This window comes from Scaptodrosophila lebanonensis, unplaced genomic scaffold, assembly GCF_003285725.1.
Source record: "Scaptodrosophila lebanonensis strain 11010-0011.00,11010-0021.00 unplaced genomic scaffold, SlebRS2 tig00000085-arrow-pilon, whole genome shotgun sequence".
Classification (NCBI taxonomy): domain Eukaryota; kingdom Metazoa; phylum Arthropoda; class Insecta; order Diptera; family Drosophilidae; genus Scaptodrosophila; species Scaptodrosophila lebanonensis.
Genome location: NW_022060564.1, coordinates 4919307 through 4941128, shown reverse-complemented (window position 1 = coordinate 4941128; position 21822 = coordinate 4919307). Strand labels below are relative to the sequence as shown.

Sequence of the window (21822 nt, the reverse complement as noted above, 5' to 3'; positions counted from 1 at the left end):
GCCAACTGCTGGAGCCGACGTCGCTGTTGGCGTCGCTGCTTGCGACCACTGCGCAGGTGTTGTTGTTGTTGTTGGCGGGGGTTTATTTTCGGGCCTGATATTTGCAAAATGATAAAAAACTGAATGAAAACAGCAGCAAAGCCAAGACCCCGAGAGGCTTACGCTGCTTTGTGCTTACGCTGTTTGGCTGTGCGTTGTGTGTCGTATCTGCTTTCGTCATAAGCAGACGCACAGTGGTCTAAAATGGGTACCTAACTGAACAGAAAGTTAGCATTTAGAACTTACCAGCCTGCTGTTAAATCAACAACTAAAATACATAAATATTATGCTGTTGTAAATTTTGAAACCTTTACAAATGCAAACAGCTTTTCGCTAGTGCTTGCATAATAACTTGCAAAGTTTTGGGAACAAATTCTTGGAAATATAATATACACCTAACTCTGTTTTTACAGGGTTTTGATTTAACACGGTTTGAAAATTAAAAATAAAAATTTGTGGTTACACATTTATATTCCACTTAGCACGATTCATTTTGCAAATGGAGAATGTCTTTTTTACACGGTTTTTTTTACACGACTTTTTTAGGAACCAATCTACCGTGTAAAAACAGAATTAGGTGTATAGTATTAGTATTAAATGAGGCATTCGGCAAAATGTCCTCTTTAAAGTATATTACAAAATATTTAAATAAATGTTTAATCTTCATACTCAGAAGCTGAAAAAGTAGATTTATTTGGCACATAACTTTTACTATGCTTTGTAAATACTAAGAAGTAGTTTGTGGAAAAAACACAGGCCACCTATGTATATATTTATTGAAATCTGTTATTTCGAATCACGGTTTTCACTCTTCTCATTTTTAGTGGCAATATAAAATATATATTTTATTTTATACTATTTATACTTGATTAAATGAATAAATTTTTTCCATATTAGAAAAGTTGTAAGCGTTAATAAGCCGTTTTACGTGCTTGGCTTCAAATAATTAAATAATTAAACGCCCAACAGAGAACACAAAACTCTATAATATTCCATATATTTATGATTTTTTGAACAGTCCCGATTATATCGGTAAATTTGTTTCTTATTTTGTGTTTCTCCAAAATAAAAACTACCTATATATCTGAGATTAACTCCAATCTAAGTGGTCCCGCTTATATCCGAAAATCCTTCTGCTTTCCAGTTTTTTTTTTTTTTTTTTTAATTTTTCAATTCACGTGATTTTGTGTGATTTTCAAATTCCACCACAGTGCGAAACAACGTCCTATGCTGCCTGATTAGTCTTAAGTCATTATGATCAGTCATGATTAGTCTTAGGCTTGAAGCTTGAAATTTGATTAAAAGGACCTTGTCTTAGATCATTTATAAAGAAAAACCCGGTTGAAGGCGTGATTTAAAGCCGTTTTCATATATCTGAATCGGTCTTCCTAAAACGCACACATACCCCACAGATCTGAACCACAGTGCGAAGCAACCATCGAGGCTGCCTAATTAGTCTTTTTATCTGGCGTTCTTTGCACACATAATATATATTGTAGTGGATCTCTTCTTTTTTTTGCAATCATAGTGTGAGCCATGGCTGAAAACAATGCCGATGGCAAACAAAGTTATTTCGGTTCTGCCTTTTTTGTTCGGCAATCAAAAAGAACGTGATTTTATGCTGCTCTGTAGTTGGCTTACACACGATCTTAAAAAAGAAGCATCTTCATAATGCCCATCACACATCATTTTATTACGCATTTCTAAACACAGAGCAGGTAATGCACGTTTATGGCCAAATATGTGGATAAAAAAAAGTCAAGAAGAACAGGAGAGAATGCTACAGAAACATAAACGAAAATAGAATGGACTGGTATGGAATTTTTTATGGAATTGTTTATGAAATTGTTTCTGCTTCGACGAATGGATTAAGAACGCTAAAAACTTTACATTAAGCTTAATGGAAAACTACATTTCAGTTCTTCATCCTTTCTGTCCAATGGTTTCATTAAGTCCAAAGATCATATTATTTATTTGGATATGTGTGATGTAGGAAAATATTTGTTATTTCTTATCGGTAATCTATTCAAAAATAAAGATTAGGTAAAATGGTTGCTAATCAGCGACTATGCAAGGGGGCAGCGGCTGATGAGACTTGAGATTTATTTATAATAGCAGGTGCATGTAATTTTTATATATTTTTCTAAGACCCTATCTCTAAAATTAATTTTATGTTTCTGTGAGTTAAAAGTTGAGTTTGAAAAAAAAGTTATTTCTTCTTTCCAACTTCTACTGAAAAACGTCAGCTTTTGCGATAAATAAAACTTTTTGAAATGTGGAAACGTATACTCGAAATATGGGCAACTTACTTGAGCGATAAATGGCAAAGCCCAATAAGTTTTCGGCAACTAACTTGTTAATTGAATAAAGGAACTTGCTTCATTGATTCTTTAAATGTAATAATAATAAAAATGAGAAACAGCTGCGAATGTTTTAAGATATGTTTTGTTTTGAGTTGCGTTTTATCAATATTATTTTGTATTAATGATTTCTTCCCATGAGCTTTTTTAATTTATTTGTTTTGAATTTTTTTTATAATTTTTGCCAAAATGTAAATTATATAATAAATCGACTCAGAGAAACCCCAAAAACTTGATAGCTTATTCTTAATTGCCATGAATAAATCAAATTATTCCTTAGAGTTTTCATATTCGATTCATAATTCGTTCAACGGAATTCAAACAATGTTTTATTAAATTGTTACTGCCTATGAAAACAACAAATAATTCGATTTGTGTTTCTTAATATGTAAGGAACTGGAATACTAGCCTAGTGTATGTTATGTATTTACTAATTCTTACAACTACAAAGCGACATAAATAGATGGGAATAGATGGTTGTGAGTGTGTGTCTTTGTGCGATTATGACATAATTCAAATGCTGGCGGTGTTATTTTCTTATTGTTATTGTTGATGTTATTGTTGTTGCTGCTTATGTGTAATTCGTCGACATATAGAGTGGCAAAGCAGCAACCACAGATGCAACACATGGCGGCGTGTTCTTCCTCGTCTTTCTTCTCAAGTTAGTTATAGCAGGCCCACAGCATGGGGGGACCAGACAATGCTGAACGCACGATTGAACACACGCTTCAGTTTGTAGACCCCGAAGAGCAGCAGCCAGAAGATGATGTAGAGCATGAAGATGCCGGCGAATGTGATAATGCAGCCCACTGGCTTTGTCCAGTCTAATATCGGATAGACATAATGATTACCGAATCTGTGGGTGTACGATGAACACAATTAAATCATGCTCATGAGGGTTAATTCTCACACTTACTCATCAGTGCCGCCACTGAAATGATAGATCACCGTGAACACAAAGAAGAATATAGCCGTAGACATGCAGTAGACGACGTGGAGCAGTCGCAGTGGGAAGGCAATGATTAGAAAGTCAATGATCATTAATACTGAGTTCAGGCCGTGCGTAAGGACGCTTATGACCGGAAAACGCGCGGGCTTATCTACAAAAAAAATCCAGGACGTAAACCTCCATATATTATAGATTATTATTAAATAAATAGATGGAGCCACTCACTCATTTTGCCATGTAAAAATATCCAATACACTGTCGATATGATCAATGCTAGCGATAGCGACATATTGTAGATCAGCCAGTAGAGTTTAAGAGATCGCGTCATACGCGCCTTAGCCCCCGATTCCTGCACCAGACTGCGTATATTCTGTAGATCGAAATGCCATCGGGTGACCTGTATGGCGGCAATGATTTGTGTGATTGTGCACATGCCAAAGCCCCAGTTCGTCATATATATAAAGAATTTGCCATCGCAGAATTGCACGATCATGCAAATTATGTGGACGCCGAGAAAGAAGAGCGCCAACACCCAACGGTACAGTAAATAGGTAAAGCTGAGCTCATTCTTTTGCCACTGCAAGGAAAAGAATAGATGGATAATTTCTAATTAATTAATTGTATTTTAAGAGAGTCAAGTTATAAGCATTAGACGATCCACAGCACCTTTAAGGCATATTGCAAAGGTCCATATGGATTAGATGATTAAAAACTACTTTAAAATATCAGGACTTTAATATAAAAAAACGCCGTTTTTTTGGTTCTCTTTTGACTCTCAAAATGGTATTAGTTTTTGGTTTTTGGCAGCTTCAAAAAAGCTCCTAGATTTGTAATTAGGTGAAGAAGTATTTTAGAATTCACACAACTATTTACTTTATAAAAACATTAAATATGCAATTTAAAACTTTTTTGTATAAATAAAAAACTTATACATACCTATAATAATACAATTTATTTAAATATTGAAATAATTCCTTTTTTAAAAACTCTACCAATTAATGTGTTTTAATTCGATTTGTTGAATCAATTGTAAGCAAGTTTTAGTGCAACAAACAATTTATTGGAAACAATTTATTGGTAAATTAAATATACCATTTTATGTTTTGATGATGAACAAACAAACAAGTCTACATAAAAAAGCCTGCGGCAAAAGTATATACCCTTTAATCCTTCCTTTATGGTATTTAAATATCAAATTTTTATTTAATAATCAACGTTCCTTAAAAGTTGCAAAAAAAAGTGGTCATGACTTTCCCACCGACCCAAATTCATTTAAAGTTGGCATAAACAATTGAAAATAGATTTTGCTGTCTTCTAATCGATCAGAAGCAAAACAAACATATGCCCTTGAATTCATTTTGCGTTCGTATACGATTACTGGGTATATTAGATTCCATTAGATAATGCTAACAAACGTAAACAATACGCTCTCCTTTTATTTACATGCACCTACCACGCTCCATGTTCGCACTCAAAGCAACGGTACTAAAGGTACTATACATATGTACATGTACATGTACGAGAATGTATGTACAAGTGTATATAGTGTGGGTATATCTTATCAGACCTTATCAGCATACAATTGATGCTGAGAGAGTGTGAGAGGGGCTAGACCTACACCAGCCCCTCCACGTGTTGGCTCAACGATGACGTCGCAGGAACGACTTCCGCATGATTTTTGTTTGCAGTATGAATAAGGCAAATACATATGTACGTATCATTACGTATATATAAGTATGTACTACTCTTTGCATTATTCAAATGCAGTCATAGATTCTCCCCGAAAAGTGTCGTACGTAATAGCATGTATTTCCTGTCTTTGCTCTCCACTTTTTGATTCAACACGAAATCAATTAATTCACAGCCCCGAATTCGTGACATACTCGTATTGTGGTGCTAACTGCCATACGCTTGCCAGTAAGTTTTAGGCGGCAATGTGCTAAAAAGTTGTAGTTTTAATTAGAAATGTTTTCGGAATGTCACATGGGGGTCGACAAATGGGGGCGCCATTACATCACGTGCGTACCAAAGAATTTCTTTGTTTTGACTGATATGAAGGTTTTATTTTCGTTATTCTTAGAAATATGTATGCAACAAAAAGAACTTGCTGGGATTTTCTACACACAAAAAATATAGTGCAAATTGAGTTAAGATAAAAATTGAAATTTATTTATTAAAGTTAAAATTAGAATTGTTTTAAGTTGCTGGTAAAGAGTAACATTTCATTTTATAGAAAGATTTGTAAATTGTTCCATTTGATGAAATGCCACTATTTTCTGCTCTGCAATTTCCTGCTCCATAAATATAATAGTCTACTATATAGCCATAGCAGTAGAAGCTTCCATCAAATACCATTGTTTGACAACAAGACTCAATTAATACTCTCCTCTAAAAACGCTACTGTTTTTGTACTTCCATTCATTAAGATTTGTTATCATATATAATAAATAAATATATACAAATTATAATCTAAATAATTAGTACGGAAAGATCAAATATTTTGATTTAAAATCGATGGATAAAAAATTCCAAAAATAGTCGAATAATTTGCCCAAGTTTTCCAACCGATTTGTTGTTTCTAAGGTAGTTGCATATAGTTATCGAAATAATTTGTGAGATTTCATTCAGGAATTAAAGAGAAATTAAAGAAGTAATTCAATTAGTTATCGAAATAGTTCGTGAGATTTCATTCAGAAATTAAAGGACAACTAAAGAAGTAATTAAAGTTATTCAGACTTTCTAATTGTTTCTCCAACTGTAGATGTTGACTGATAAACGAACTTGAAAATAATAAAATATATACATACATATGAAGTAAAGCCTTTTGAAGTGATCTTTTTATTCGTAATCATTCATTTTCATATTTTTAACCGACTTCAAAAAGGAGGAGGTTATCAATTCGACTGTATTTTTTTTTGTAATAAAATGTATGTTTTGGCTTACAAACTATAATAAAAACAGTTCATTGAAATGTTTTTTTTATAAAGAGGAGTTCAAGCTCTTCTCTGAGCATTGCTTACTTTTTTATATAAGTTTATTTTCAATTTAATTTTTTGACACACTATATAAGACTAGGAGTTTTCCGGAGTTCGAAAAGCCTCAAGTTTTTCGACGACTTTTACAAGCAACTGCAGTAGTTTGACAATCTTAGAAATGAACTTCAATTTCGCAACCTGCTTGTGATTTCTTACAAAAATTGCATACGTCATGAACTAAAGATATAACTCCAACTATTCACACTTTGCTGTTTGCACCCATATCTATTTCGGAAACCTTTACTCGGTACATACGCGTGTCACCAACAAAGTAAACACGTTGTGAGAAGTTCCCCTAATGTAATCAACTCTATGGACTTTACGCATGCGAAAACTGAACCCACATCAGCTGTTGGGCAGGTTTATGTTTCTATTACAGACATTCTTCACTCACCTGAGACTTGTAGAACAATTCCACGCGATTGTATTCATAGTTGAAGTTCTGTAATTGCAATTCCTTGCCAAAGCCTTTGCAAAACTTTTTGATGAGCTGCATTTTTGGTTCGCGATCAACGTGAATTACACACAGCACAAGCACACCCTCTGCTCGTTAACCCAAGCAGCAATTTAATTAAATTTTATTATTAAGACCAACAATATTATGATCTTGGAAACCGTTGACACTTGGCCAAAGCGGTGCGCCTTTTAAGTCTCTACGAGCAATTATTATTATTACTTTTTTTTCTCGACTAGCTTCACTCGACACGCGCTCTCGGGCACGGCGCAATGCGAAATGTTAGTAGCAGGGAAACGGAACTTGGCATTACCCCCGAAAAAAAATGGAATGTAATATAGAAAGATAGAGCGAACGAATGTGTGAGTAACCACTAAATGGAAAAAAAGCCAACCCGATGCGCACGAAGGTAGAACGAAACGCGCGCGCGGCTTTTCTCGCTAAGCTTCAAATGGGAAATGCGAAAAGTAACTGCCGACTTGTCATGTTTTATATACATATAGTAGGTATGAGCGATACAAGTTGATCGGACCACCATAACGTTTACGAATAAAAATTGATATAAATATACTCTAATTCAATTAAATGCCGTCACTTGCAGAGTTCCACGAGCAGAGAGGAGTAGAGGGGCGAGGGCAACAAAAATTGCCCTGTCATATGCTCGTATATGGAAAAATAAATATTTCGCACAACTGTCGATCGTAAGGGTGTCAAATAACGCCGATTCAGTGGAACGCCGACTATTTTAGTGCTGGTCTCAGAAGTCTCGTTGGCCCCCCCTCCCCAAAAACAAAAAAAGAGTGACAATTGTCTGCGCTGTGATGTGCTGTGGGAATCGCATTTGATGACAACGATATGATATCAATGATATTGACAAGTGTTGACTCGATTGACCAACACTGAACTTGACGCTCTAGAGGTCAGCAATTAAACGCCCAGTAGTGCTCTCTCCCCACAACACATAACACACCATACTCATCGTACACAAGTCAAAGTGCTGAGTCAATAGCTAACTTTTTATAGACCCCCCAATAATTAAGTTTAAAAGCTTTTGAACGATGAGCGCCTACTCACATCTTTGTGTAGCAGCCCTAGATTTGTGTAGATTTTAGCCCTATGTTCCAAAGGTAAGAGGGTTAGCTTTAGTTGACCCAGATAAGACGATGCGATATATAGATATCCGTCCAGCTGCATGTACACAAGCATCTGAATAAGTACAAAATAGAATGCCCAGAAAAATGGTAGGAAAGTTTGTCTACCCTTCCAGGAAAATACACATTTATGGTCTGCTCTTCTTCCTGAAATTAGCTTTGATTGAAATGTACGGATATACATACGTATTTATACTTATCTGGCGAAAGGTATCATAGCTACAATTACAGACTAATACAGGTAGAGGCATTTTTAAGTTGATTATACCCTGTGACCGAAGGGCAGAGAGGGCTTATTAGGCTTATTAGACTTGTGAAAATTATATATCAGGGAGTAGTTAGCATCTTCCTACCCCCTAAGAGGTATCTAGACAGTCTTCACTTGAAATCAACCACATCCCATCAACCTATTGAATACAGTTTACAAAAGAGATAAATAGTCTTTATATAGAAATCTTTCTTCTTTTCTCTCAAATATATTGAAACAAAGTTTCTTTAACGCCTTTTTATTTGGGATAAAATATACCCCCCTATTTAAAAGAGTTCCGCTTTAGTTTCGGGAACTTTTCTTGATCTATAGAGCTTGTTTTAATTGTCGATTATTGTTTTAAAATACTAATAATAATTTAATTTTATGTATTTTGCTAAAAAAAGAGCAATTTTTCAGATGATTATTTCTAAAATCTTTAAATTTTCTAATTTAGTTTTTTCTCCACCCTTTTAAGTCAAACCAGCTGAGAGTTCTTACTATAAATGCTTGGAGAATCTCTATTTATTTTCGTTTCGATTCAGTTTTGGTCTTCGTTAAAACTTTTTCTGGCTCCCAGAAAACTAATACCGTATCCAAAAATAAATCTTTTGTTATATAATGAATATATACAATATATTTATACATATATATTTTTAAAGAACTTTTTTTTTGCAGCATCCATGCTTACAAATACAAATACTTATTATATTTCTTACAACTTAAGATAGATTTTGTATTTTTTTTGTTACTGGATATTCTGGATATTAATGTTTACTTACTTGTATTATAGAATATCTTTGTTTTTTTTTTTTCTATATACGAGTATAGGATTTATTTCGTTTCCATTTGTATACTTGTTTATCTGTCTGTCTACCATTTGGTAGAGAACAGCCTTATCAGTTTAGTATATAATACTAGGTATTACTACTCCGGCCGATCTTTAAAACAACACTAAAGCTTTGCACAGACTCTACATAAGTATGGTTACACGAAGACTAGCTATCCATAAAGACCAGTCGGACCGTTTTCTGATTTGTAACTGACTTATCATGTATTCCCTCAAAATGTGCCACAGCATTTTGACTTTGTGTCCAGCACTTCCAAATAGTAGTACGTGTGTGTTGTTTTGCAATTGAAATTGGATCATTCTACATGCCTTCAATAAACAGGGGATCGATTACAAATTAATTTATGGCATTTGCATATTAAACAAATATATCACACAATTTGGCGGAACACACGCGCAAGATGGCTATACAGAGCCAAAATATACTACGTCCATGGTTTATTGGCCGTTGAGACGACCTTGCCATTGACAGGGCTCCTCCGCCAGATACTAACCGATCGAACCGATCACTTAAAAGCGAAAGTGCCAGCACAAGAAAGGTCAGAAAGAGCTTGATGGGGAGAACTTTATAAATGAAATTTACAATTCAATATTAATATCAATTTAAATGATTGTTTGATTAACAATTGTGGACGCTATCGGCCCCTGATTGCATTGCAAATTGATGTAATGCGATGCCATTCAAGTGTTTTATTTAGCAATTGAGGTGAATTCTGGCATATGTGTGTGGGAATCACGCGATTAAATCGCATGACACATCCAAGAAATAGTAATTGTGGTTTCCAATTGTGATTGAAAATTTGCGTAAAGCTCGGATACAATCTTAGGAAAAAGAATAATCAAATTGGGGGAAATGTAAGTTAATCTTCGTTGTAACTACATGTGTAGACTAAGGGACCTTTTAATAGTGCTGGACCTTATTACCTCTAGCCACCTTATATGACAAGCGGAGAACCTTCTTGTTGGTACTACAGGTATTATCTCTTAGCTAAGAAATGGAGCAACACCAACTTTCGGGTTATATCAGGTAATTCCCGACTCCAGGCCTATACTCCAGGAACACTTTTAGAAAGCTGGTGGTTAAGTTGCAGGAAAAAGTATACATATATGCATTAATTATTCAGCAAATCGTTATCGTTTAAAATTCTTACACGATCTGAGTTCAAACCGTTGTAAGCCTGATTAAATTCTAACTTTAAAATTTTGTAATATTTTAATGCAGAAGAACCCAAAAAAAATTAAATTTTTTAAAAAGAATATTTATATTTATAACTACTGAGTAAATTTTGGCAGATTAGTGGAATACTTGTAAATGTGGAATTTATTTATTTCCCTTTTTTTTACAAATAGTACTTGTTCTTTATAGAATTGTTAATATCTTTAGTTGGAAGCATTTTATTAATTATTTGTGTTTTTTTCTTTGACATTATATTCAAATTTGTAAAGTCGATTTAATATGAATTCCTTAACATTTTTGTGATGCAATTAAGTTATCTAAGCAAAAAATAGACTTGTCCTTTTTGTAATCAAATTATTTAAGATAATATTTTTCCCCAAACCAGCCTGTAATATCGGATTTAAGTTAAGTTATTGCCGCTAGATCCCATTGTTAATTAAACAATTAATAACTTGGCTAGAAATAGCATAGCAGGTTTCAATTCGTTGGCAGCTCTGAAAAGATTCAAAAAACGAAAGCGATACAACAGTTCCACACTATTATAGTATGTAATTCTAATTGCTTGAATCCAAAGGGCTCGCTTGTCGTTGCCAATAATTTGCCTTCAACAACCTTACTTACTTACGTTTTAGCTGTCAAGGCCTATCGGAAATAATTGCTGATAATAACAAATCGGCGACGCCCATATCGCGGCCTAATGTAAGATTTTGAATCACTGATACTCGTCCCGTCCCCCAATTATAGTTTAGTGTTGTTTGTATGCTCTTTACTTACCTTTATTGAAGGTTTTTTATTTTCGAATTGAAAAGTGTTTCATTTTCCCATTTAACTGTTAACACAGCTTAGTATTGTTTCATGCGAACTACTTGTAAGCCAAAATAAATAGCAGGAAAGTATTAGCAGTTAGCTGAAATTAGTTAACCAACATTATTTCCCAAAAACTCTATTTCCACCAATTGATTTGACTTGATAATGCATTAATGTTTGCATACAAAATCGCATCATAACTTGGAAACTTTCGTATCAGCTCTTATTTGGTAATTCCCATAGAGTATTTTATGGCATGAACCATTCAGATTAAATGTCAATGGGGGTGTAGTTGAATGTTTGATAAAATCGTAAATCATGTGCAAAATTTCCCAGAATGTTTAATAATCCAAAGAAACCTTTCTATTTTATTAATGAACCGAACTTTGTTTTTGCGTGAAAATTTAAACAGAAATCGTGGGAAGTTTTTGTAAGTCAGCTGTCCATATGGCGCCCGATACACCGTAACACTTGTTAATATTTTCAATTGTTGGCTGTCTTATCAGTAAGTCGCGGAACAGCTAACGAACGGTGTATATTAAGCAGATAAGGATCGTTGGCCAAAACTATACGACGATAACTGATTGGCATTACGAGCACAAATTTACGAAAAAAAATTTCCGCAAATGTTTGCCTTCGAGGTCTATTGGCCTCTGTCGTGGCCCGATTGCGGCAGTTCACGTTCTATCATTGGGCCGCACAGCTATTGTGGTGGGGAATTGCAGCCTTAGCTCAGCGAAGAAGACGAAAAGTTGAACCATTCACAAGCAATTCGGTGATGCGTGATCCGAGCGACAAGTCCAGCTGCTGTTTGCCCTTTCGCGAAGAATTCCAGCGCTCCAAATTCTCGCTCCACCATGAGGAACCGGCGGACTTCTGTCGCTCTCAGTGGCAGCGTGGGGAGCGTTGCTTCATTTGGTTAGTCTATCGTTGGCTTCTGGCAGCTTTCTTTGGGGCCGGCGTTATTGGCAGTTTAGTGGGTTCGCTTAATGGTGGCACTTGGTTTATTTATCTGACCGACTGGGGCTTCACTCTATGCTGGTATGCATGCACCTATGGCGCTGTGGTGGCCACCATACATTTTTGGAAACCACGCTACTTTGGTGAGTTGTTTCAAATCGAATTTAAGCAGTCAATATTGTTCTGTAGTTCCCGGCAGCTGGGCGCTGAAAATCTATTGGATCTCGCATTTCTCCACCGTCACACTAGCCCTATTGATAACGCTGGTGTTTTGGGCAGCATTGTATCCGAGTAAGTTCGCCAAAACTCTCTAAGGAAAAGGATTCAATCTTTATTTAGAGTATTTGTAAATCTCTGAATTGTATATCCATTCTGTGGAAGTTTATATCCGTTGTTTGTTATCCTTCCACTCTAATTAGCAATGCCCGAAATGGGCGCTGAGCTTTATAATTTGTGGGCTCATGCCTTTAATACAATCTGCATGCTCTTCGATTGCTTCATGGTTGCCTTTCCCACACGTCTCATGCACTTTATTTATCCGTTCGCGATCGGCTTGATCTATGGCGTGTTCTCGCTCATTTACTATTTGGCGGGTGGCGAAGACTTGTGAGTAAAATATTTATATTATTCTCGCTTCAAAGTGTGCTTATTGACAACATTTCGAAATAGTGCTGGTAATCGTTTCATCTACTACATCCTCGACTGGTCGAAGCCGGGTCTTGCCATTGGAACTGTGTGTGGTTGCGTGGTTCTGATGACGCTTTTCTGCATACTCATCTTCTGGATCTATAGACTGCGCCTGTGGCTCTATGGTCGTTGTGTGAAGAGCAATAAGAAGCAAGCGACATCAGCGTCTACAGAAACTGTGCAAACTGTTTAAATAATACTAATTAGAACAAATAAAGGACTTAGTTTTTGTTAAATGTATATATTTTAAACTATATGCATTTTTATTTTCAATGCCTAGGCCATTTTTTGCACAACGGCGAATTGTAGCGATTGTATTTGATTGGACCACTTTTCCAGTGCATTGTAACGAGCGGCGCTGCTGTTGACCTTGTCAAGCTGTAGCACCTGATTGACCTGATCAATGCGACCCTTGATGGTGCTGTAAAGAAGAAGTGGCAATTAGTATAATGGTAAAATAATAATAGGGATAATTATTGATTTTCTTAACAGAAGCTAGCTGTCGAAAATATCTAAGTCTATTCTATTTATATTTATACAAACACTTCTCGAAAAATAAACCACAAAGTGTAGCGTTCTTTCAAATCCTTAAAAACTACGCGCGCCCGGCTTTTGTTAATTCTAAATTAATTTTTAGACTTTAAACAAAAATAAAGTACGAAATTATTCTCGTATATTCTTCATTAAAACTTAGAATAACAAACTGCTTGCCCTACTTTAAATTTTTTCCTTAGAATATACTATTTAAATTTGTATTTGGTCAGCTGTAGTCACCTTTCGCGACCGACTAGTGATGCAACGACCTCAGACATTAAGTTCCTATATTTTTCTAAGCAAAAAAGGTCCTTATAGTACAAATACAAATATCGTGTCTATTGTAGCTATATGATGTATTAATATATAAACATTAAAAACATTTGATTACTTTCCAGGTTCACAATTTTCTAATTCTCATTCGTGTGCAATAAACTTGATCTGCATACGAACACTATTTAACACAACTGGCTTGGTGTCCCTACCTCTTACTCAATGTTTATACAAACATATGCCTTTATTAGTATACCCTCTTATCGTTGGAGTAACAACAGAGTTTCCTATGCTTTATTATAGTAGTATGTACTTACTCATCTAAAATACAGGAGACCAATAGACTTTCGACTTCAGCCGGTTCTATGTTTAAGGCGTTGGCTATAAAGGGTATGGCTATGTTCTTGTACGGCTTGATGAGCTTGATGAGCACCTGCGTGCGTATGTTGCGTAAAAGATCTTCAATATGCTCGCGTATGAATTGATCGGCCATTATATTGCTACGATGTTGACGCAAAATGGTCTCGAATTCATTGATATCGTTGTTTTGATACGAATTGACCAGATTGGTCATGGCTAAAATTTCTGGATCATTTTTATAGGGCTTGGCCTCCTGCGAATCGAAAGGATTGATGCCCGATTTCATGAGCCTGAAATGCAATAGTTCTATGGTTAAGTTCGACTTAAAAACCGCACTGTGCACTTACATATTGGCCAACACCAGGTATTTTAGACAGGTGGTGCGACGGGGCGAGCCACTCTCGTCATAGTTCTTGAAGGCCTCGAAGAAATCGGTGTGCGCCTTCTCGAATTCGCCCTCACGTAAATGCATTTTGCCGCCGCATTCGCGTATGACGCCCATAATCAAAGGATGCGGTATGGCCGACTTGATGTGCAACGACTGCTCATAGAGCGCCTTCAGCTTCTTGTTATTCTTCTGCACCGTATACATTTGAATTTCCAAGGCATAAATCTCCAACAGTTGGGTGCCCTTCTTTAAATCATCCTCACCATCATCAGTCTGACACGATTGGTGCAGTTGCTTGAGTATCTTTTGCAGTTTGGTGAAATCATTCCGATCGAAGTAAAGTTTGCCCAGCTTGGTGTTGGTTTTGAACCACAATCGATCGTTCTTGGCATCGCGCAGCGCATCCAAAGTTGTCTCGTAGAAGTTCTGCAACAGGCCCATCTGAAAAGCAACAAATTAGTCAAATTATTCCAGAGTCAGACTCGCTTGTACCCACATTTTTGGACGTGGAGATGTAGTCCAGTATGGAATTGATGGACTTTTCCGAATGATTGCGCGTCACTGCGCTTTTTATGTACGTCAAAAGCTGTTTATAGCGCACCATCATTTCGTCATAGTTGCACTGCGGAAAGAAGGAATTGATAAGCGCAAGATTTGATAAATAACAGCGATACGCACCAGCTTGAAATTGATTTTAATCATTTGCTTCAGCGCCTTGAATCCCCATTCGCCCTTCTCGCCATTCTCCAAGTCGAGCACCTTTTGGAACGAGGCTAGCGCTGCCTTTGGCTCGTCCTCCTTCAGCGCCTTGCTGTTGTAGTACTGGTTCTCCAAGTCAACATCGGGCTCGGAGTTGCTATCCTCCGAGTATTCCTACAAAAAAGACTGTGGGTCACGCCATGAAAACAAATGCAGATGCAAGCACTCTAACCAGGCCATAGTCTTCATCATCGTCGCACATAAAGTCATCGTCGTTATCAGACATATTTAAAAATTTTATATTTGAGAACTGTTTGGCAAAAACAAATAAATATGCACAAATGCCGACAGCCTGCAACTACACAAATGACAGAGTTCTAAATTATCGATGTACCTGCAGACTTTATCGATGGGCAGCGATGTTTTCAAAACAAAAAGCGTGCTGTAACAGTCAGCTTTTGTTGGCAGTAGCTGTTGGCGGTTTTTTTTAAATTTAAAATATTCGTTCAAAGCGTATTCAATAATATTATTCATTAATTATTTTAAAACTTGAGCTGGAATTTTAAAACAGTACACATTTTTAATTTGAGAAGTAATTCGTTTTAATATTTCAGTATTTCAGTGTAAATTACTTGTTTGATTGCTCTCGAGATAACGGCCGAGTTTGATTTCTGCAACGAAGAGCGGACAATCAATAAATTGAAAATGGAGAAACTCAATTCATGTTCTCTTGTGAAATTGCAAACATGCTGAAATATATATCTACAATTTGCAGGCGAATAGACAACAAACTGTTAATTTGTTGCTTCTTTCCCTACTTAAGGTATAGGAACGGCCCGTTTGCGTGATTTGAAACATCGCTTTAAGCAATAATCGATATCGATTGGTTTTGCAAACGTTTGAAAGTGTTTCATAAAAAAAAGCCGGCAGCTCATCTCTATTACTTAAATATTTGGTCAATTTAGTGGAAAAATGAGGTAAACATTACTTTTCAGTTGCATTATCATTTGTTTAATAAGAAACTCACACATCCCACATAATCGCAAGTCTCACACAAATTGCCAAACGTTTTTTGCATGCTCCGATTCGTCGTGCCAGTGGATGGAAGCGGACACATCCTTCAGCTGACCGCAATTCGCAGCCCATAGCGGAGGCGCTGCTCGCCCAGGTGGACAAACAGACTCCAAATCTACGCTTGCTAGAAATCGCCTCCGGCTCCGGCCAACATGTGGGCTACCTGGCGCCACTGTTGCCGAATATAAGCTTTCAACCGACAGAAGTCGAACGTAGTCAGTTTCCATCGATTCAGGCATACGCCACAGACTGTGCCACTTGCAACATTAAACTGCCGCTCTATGTGGACATTACGCAGACAGTGGACCAATGGCAGCCGGATACGTTAGGTGCTGTGAAGGCCGGTAGCTATGATTACATGTTCAACTCCAACATGATGCACATCAGTCCTTGGGCCTGCTCCGTGGGTCTGTTTCGTGCAGCGGGCCAGCTGCTGAAATCCTCCGGCAAGCTCTTCACATATGGACCGTATGCCCAAGATGGTGTCCTGACGCCGGAGAGCAATGTTAGGTTCGATGCGGGCTTGCGTAGCCAAAATGCCGAATGGGGCGTGCGAGACATCAAGGATCTGAAGCCATTGGCCGAGCAGAATGGATTGAAACTGGAAAAGATTACTGATATGCCATCGAATAATAAATTCCTAACATGGCTCAAGTTGTAAACTGATTACGTATCGAGCCATTATGATTTTCGCTGTATTCGATAGATAACGTAAAAATGGCCATAAATTTAATATCAATGTAGCGCGCATTATTGGACTGATCGTGTTAACTAGGCCAAGTGGACACGGACTTATGAGTAGAGTACTTTGTGTGGCCTTTCAGTGACCCTGGCTAGGTGGCGCACAGTGGGAAAATGTCAACGTTCCGGTATTAGATTGCATTAAGAGGAAGTTATCCATCTCTACTAATTCTGTTGACTGATGGGGCTTTTAAGTTGTTGGGTAAAACAAAAGAGTATATCTTTAAAAGAATACCTTTATTATACAAGATATTTATTTATACCTATTACCATGTCATAACTAACACTTGAAAAGCGCGGTGAAGGCAGGACTTGGAATAAATAACTTTTGTCTTTTAATGCATATGGTATTTCCCTAAGACTGGTCTATTTAGTTCCAAATTTTTTAATTATATGTTATGCAAAATAAATAATCAAGCGATTAAAACTAGAAAGTGTATTTCTAAACTTACATCTTCTTTTTGGACAATATACTTGTATGCTAATTATTTTTTAATGATTAGTTTATAAATGCCAATAAATTGGAAGATGAATATAATACTGGTACAAACAATTTGCTAAGTTTTGTGTGAAATGTTATTTCTCTTTTTGGACATAAACAAATGCTGCAAATTAAAGTCCAGTTTACCAAATACCATTACCCAATTATGAGGTTTTGCAAATTATTATATCTGTAATACAAACTGCCAGCAAAGAAACATCTTTGTTCTAGAAAAATCATTTAAAATATACAAGTCCTTATTTAAAAAATCTTGACCGTCTGTCCGCTTCAATTAATACTCCCCCTATAGTTTTAAAACTAACGCGTTGAAACTGAGATCACTTAACATATAACTACCATAGAAATAATATGATTTAAATGGAATTTTTGTAAATTTTTTTTTGCAAATTGTTGTTTATAGTGATATTGTAATGAAATTGAATATTGGGAATAGTTTCGTTGTTTTTATTGATAAAAGAGATAATACGAATACACTAGGCTATATAATTCGGATCATTTAATTTGTTTTTATTGTTAAATGAGATAAACCCCTTGGAAGACTCAAGTTTATGCTCCAACGTACAGTGAATAGCTTTTTATTATACATAAAGACTTACCTTTCAGCTTCTGAAATGCAATATAAAAATAATTGCTTTTATAATTTGTTGTTTAATCGTTTTGGTTTTTCTGCCGAAACTTATTAAATCAAACCACTGTGCCGGGGCCAAATGCTATTCCATATAAATACCGCTTCAGCGGCTCAGGCTGCATCATTATCAAACGGTTCGGCTACCATGTGCAATCAAAGTGGAAAACTGCTGGCGTTAGTTCTTATCATCGGGGTGGCCAGCTGTGAGGGCCGGACTGTTCAAAAGGATTTGCCACGCCCGCGTCTAGATGGCCGCATTGTGGGCGGCCAGGAGACGAGCATTGACAAGATACCCTTTCAGGTGTCGTTGCAGCGCGGATATCATTTCTGCGGCGGCTCCCTCATCGGCAAAGGTCTAGTCCTAACCGCTGCTCATTGCACCGAGGGCTCCGCCACATTGCTCTCCAAGGTCCGCATTGGCGCAACGCGTTCGGACAGCGGCGGCGTTCTGGTCAAGATCAAGAAGCTGCATCGTCATCCCAAATACAGCTCCGCGACAATAGATTATGACTTTGCGGTGCTGGAACTGGCCGCGTACGACGAGGCGAATGTGACGCAGGCCTATGCTCAGTTGCCCAAGCTGGATGAGGATCTGAAGGACGGCACCCCACTCACGGTTTCCGGCTGGGGCAATACACAGAGCAATGCGGAGACCAGTGATGTTTTGCGCTCAGTGGTTGTGCCAAAGGTTAGCCACGCCGAGTGCCTGAAGGCCTATGGAGGATTTGGGGATATAACGGAGCGCATGTTGTGCGCCGGGCTGCCCGAAGGTGGCAAGGATGCGTGTCAGGGTGATTCAGGGGGTCCGTTGGCCAGCGCCGACGGCACGCTCTGGGGCGTTGTGTCCTGGGGCTATGGCTGTGCGCGACCTAATTACCCGGGCGTCTATTCTAGAGTGGCTGCAGTACGTGATTGGATTGAATCGGTTAGTGGCGTTTAAGAAAATTCTGGCGAATAAAGGTGAACGAAAATTTTATTTTTTATTTTATTTCATTTAGAATATCAACAATAATGCTGTCTGTAATTTAAACAAAACTTAAAAGATAAGAAAGCCTAACTCAAAGCTGTACAGTGACGTCTATTAATGCCTCCAACACGTTGGGGGAATTTTATTTGCCAATTGGCCAGCTATGCCCCGATTCACAGCCATATGTGGTCAGATACATTATAGCCTTAAAATCTATACAAAAAGTAAATAGAGGAGGAAAATCAATTCTATTTAAGAACTAATTAGAAAAAGTAAGAAGTAGAAAGAGGAAAAGAGAAAAAGAAAGAAGGAAAGAGAGATAGAGAAACAGGAAAGGAGAAAGGTGGAAAGAGAGAGACGAAAAGAAAAAGAGGGAAATCTCCAACCCGGTGGGGGAAATAATTGCAGTGTTAAGTACAATTTATGAAGATTAATTAGTATTTCTATTTTCAAAATACCACATTATTCGATATTTTTATACAGTTTCTGGGTTCTTATTAAGCCTGGAAAAGACTAGGGGCATATCGATTACTTACTTGTTAGAAGGAATGTGTGCAGTAGTCCCTTTCCTGACCAGCTCGCCTTGAATGCAGTTGCCCTCAATGTTCCGGTGCCCCCTGCTGAGCTGTCCCGTTAGAGATTCCAGAGTTTTTCGAGTTGGAAACGAATGTTAAAGGTGGAAACAAGTGCGTACGCAGCTTTTACCAAAGGGGGCCCCCTGCGTACGCCCTTGGCTGGAATGAATAAATATTGGGCTCCTACCTACAATGGTTGTGGATTTAAAGTCTTCTGTGGACCCCTCCTCCGATTCTCCCATCTCCCTGACTATAAATTCGTCATGAAGTCTCCACGATAAAACCTTTTATCATAAATACAAGTACATCTCATTTAGTTGAAATGGAAGGTAGCTTCTCTCAAAAAGCAACTATTTGCAAACTTCTAGTCCCGCTGCCTGACTAATCTGAATAATCAAAATTTATTTTATTTTACTTTTTTAATAAGATTTTGCTTAAAACGAACAGAAAGAACAGCCAGGCGGACTAATACAAACAGACTATTAACATTGAACATCAATTTAAATTTGATTTATTTATTTTATTTATGAAAGGGTTTTTAATAAGTTTTAAAATGAAAAAATTGGCATTTAGTTAATTACTTTATTAATTACTCCTGCGACTCTTTTCCTTTATGGATTACTTTTTCTGTAAACAGCATTTGTCACACTTCAGTTCAGCTTTTCTCTCATTCTCTTGCCGCTTAACAACTTCTCCTGCCGAATTGAAAGTTGTAAAGGAAAGTCGAAGAAAACTATGCCTGGAAATTGCTGCCTCACCTACGCCATCTCTAAATGCTCAGGCTTTATCAAAGCGGCAGTCAATTGGGACCGTTTAATCCTCAATTAGTATGGCAACCGAAAAACAGCCCATGTGATAACTAATTGAAGCAGAACTGCATATTGCCTGTCTACGTGGTCAGATAGCCAATGGAGGTCAGCTTCCGGTTAAGAAAAAAAGAGGAAAAACACGCAAATACTCGTATACCCAACATGGGCCATCTTGTGCGCACGTTCCGCCTGCCACTCGGCTCATATCCTCTTCACTTTGCATATTCTGTACAAATATTTACTTGGGCCTTTTGCACTTTTATTTGCGTATGGGCCAATCACCAAATTTGTGGGTGTGTGTGTGTGTGTGTGTAAGAGTGTCGATTGCAATTGTGAGTCTGCCCGACTGTCTCGACTGACATGCCATGTCAATATTTGAACTATACATTTTCTGGGTCAACTATAGTCGGCCAAGTTGAAAAGGAGTTCTGTCGGCAAGTGCGGCTATTAAAGAGTGGCTTTAGCTGCAGTTAATTTTTTTTAATTGTTATTATTATTTAAAATTAATTTATATATCTAATTCTGTTTTTACACAGTCTTTTTTACACGTTTTTGATATAGCACGGTTTGAAAATTAAAAATTCCATATATATTTCTTTAGTGATAAGGAAGCAATCACATATTGATCAATGTCTTTTTTTGCACGGTTGCTTATATAGTAGAACCAATCTACCGTGCAAAAACAGAATTAGGTGTATAACACTACAGTTTGACATTTTTTTAAATATTTGAAACCACTCTTACATAATTTTTAAAACTGCAATTAATTTTTTTAATTCATGCTCTTTATGCGATGATGGAAGCGCCGTGATTGGAACCGAGTCTTATACTCTCTGAATGGAATCTCTAATTGAATTGATAAGACCAAATTTTTTAACGTTTAAGGAAATCCGAACCGATTACGGCCATTCCAGAAAACGACTTTCGAGCTGCTTGAAGGATTTGAAAAAACGTCAACCCATGGAATTTGAACATTATAATTGAATTAGCTAATACAACGCTTAAATACGCAGAAACGAGCACACATAGCTGGTTGAGCTATGCCAGGCCGCTCTGCAGTTAATAAATTGTTTTATAAAATTACAAAAAGAAAGAAAAAGAAAACACATCTGAATTAATTTCAAAAAGATTTTGAAACAAGAAACAATTTTATAAAACATTTACCATATGATGTAATTTTGTGCACAAATATGAACCGCACTTTTTATTTTATTTATTTATTTTTTTATTTATTTATTTATTTACTTTTTTATAAACCTTATTGCAGCATAACGAGAACCAGATTACTTTAAAGTTATTACGCTAAACATTACTTATTTATTTTAAATTTAATTCAATTGTACTTAATTACAAATTTCATTTACTTTTTATTGACGTTGAAGATTACAATTATTAATTTTTTTTTAATTTATCTTAGCTTTAATTATTATTGCTATCATCATTATTTTTTCATTTTCTTCTTATTTTATATTATAAATTTTATTTTATAATTTTTGAAGTTGTTACATGTGTCCTACTTATTAATAAAAGTGTATGATATACAGATATTAATATAA

General features: G+C 36.6%; 5 protein-coding genes across 6 annotated transcripts; 3 read left to right on the top strand and 2 right to left on the bottom strand.

The window, feature by feature from the left end:
• Positions 1–2717: 2717 nt before the first annotated feature.
• On the bottom strand, positions 2718–7228 carry LOC115626426 (protein rolling stone). The gene is made up of 4 exons (XM_030521798.1): positions 6778–7228; positions 3574–3925; positions 3316–3499; positions 2718–3255 (listed from the first exon to the last, which is right to left on the bottom strand). The coding sequence occupies exons 1-4, from the start codon at positions 6877–6879 to the stop codon at positions 3066–3068; spliced, it is 828 nt and encodes a 275-aa protein (XP_030377658.1). The 5' UTR covers positions 6880–7228; the 3' UTR covers positions 2718–3065.
• Positions 7229–11772: 4544 nt separating this feature from the next.
• Positions 11773–12967, top strand: LOC115626331 (protein rolling stone-like). The gene is made up of 4 exons (XM_030521674.1): positions 11773–12172; positions 12219–12320; positions 12449–12635; positions 12699–12967. Exons 1-4 carry the CDS (start codon positions 11848–11850, stop codon positions 12907–12909), a joined length of 825 nt encoding a protein of 274 aa, XP_030377534.1. The 5' UTR covers positions 11773–11847; the 3' UTR covers positions 12910–12967.
• Positions 12938–15340, bottom strand: LOC115626329 (COP9 signalosome complex subunit 2). Its single transcript, XM_030521673.1, has 6 exons — positions 15203–15340; positions 14950–15144; positions 14768–14893; positions 14231–14712; positions 13841–14173; positions 12938–13137 (listed from the first exon to the last, which is right to left on the bottom strand). Exons 1-6 carry the CDS (start codon positions 15254–15256, stop codon positions 12993–12995), a joined length of 1335 nt encoding a protein of 444 aa, XP_030377533.1. The 5' UTR covers positions 15257–15340; the 3' UTR covers positions 12938–12992.
• Positions 15341–15902: 562 nt separating this feature from the next.
• Positions 15903–16787, top strand: LOC115626427 (UPF0585 protein CG18661). Of its 2 annotated transcripts, none has more exons than XM_030521799.1 (2): positions 15903–15947; positions 16018–16787. In XM_030521799.1, exons 1-2 carry the CDS (start codon positions 15943–15945, stop codon positions 16703–16705), a joined length of 693 nt encoding a protein of 230 aa, XP_030377659.1. In that variant the 5' UTR covers positions 15903–15942; the 3' UTR covers positions 16706–16787. The 2 variants fall into 2 exon arrangements, with proteins under 2 accessions (XP_030377659.1, XP_030377660.1); XM_030521800.1 differs by having other exon boundaries at positions 15909–15947; positions 16069–16787.
• A 1207-nt stretch (positions 16788–17994) lies between these two features.
• Positions 17995–18855, top strand: LOC115626589 (trypsin 5G1). The gene has a single exon (XM_030521971.1). It carries the CDS (start codon positions 17995–17997, stop codon positions 18853–18855), a length of 861 nt encoding a protein of 286 aa, XP_030377831.1.
• Positions 18856–21822: the final 2967 nt, after the last annotated feature.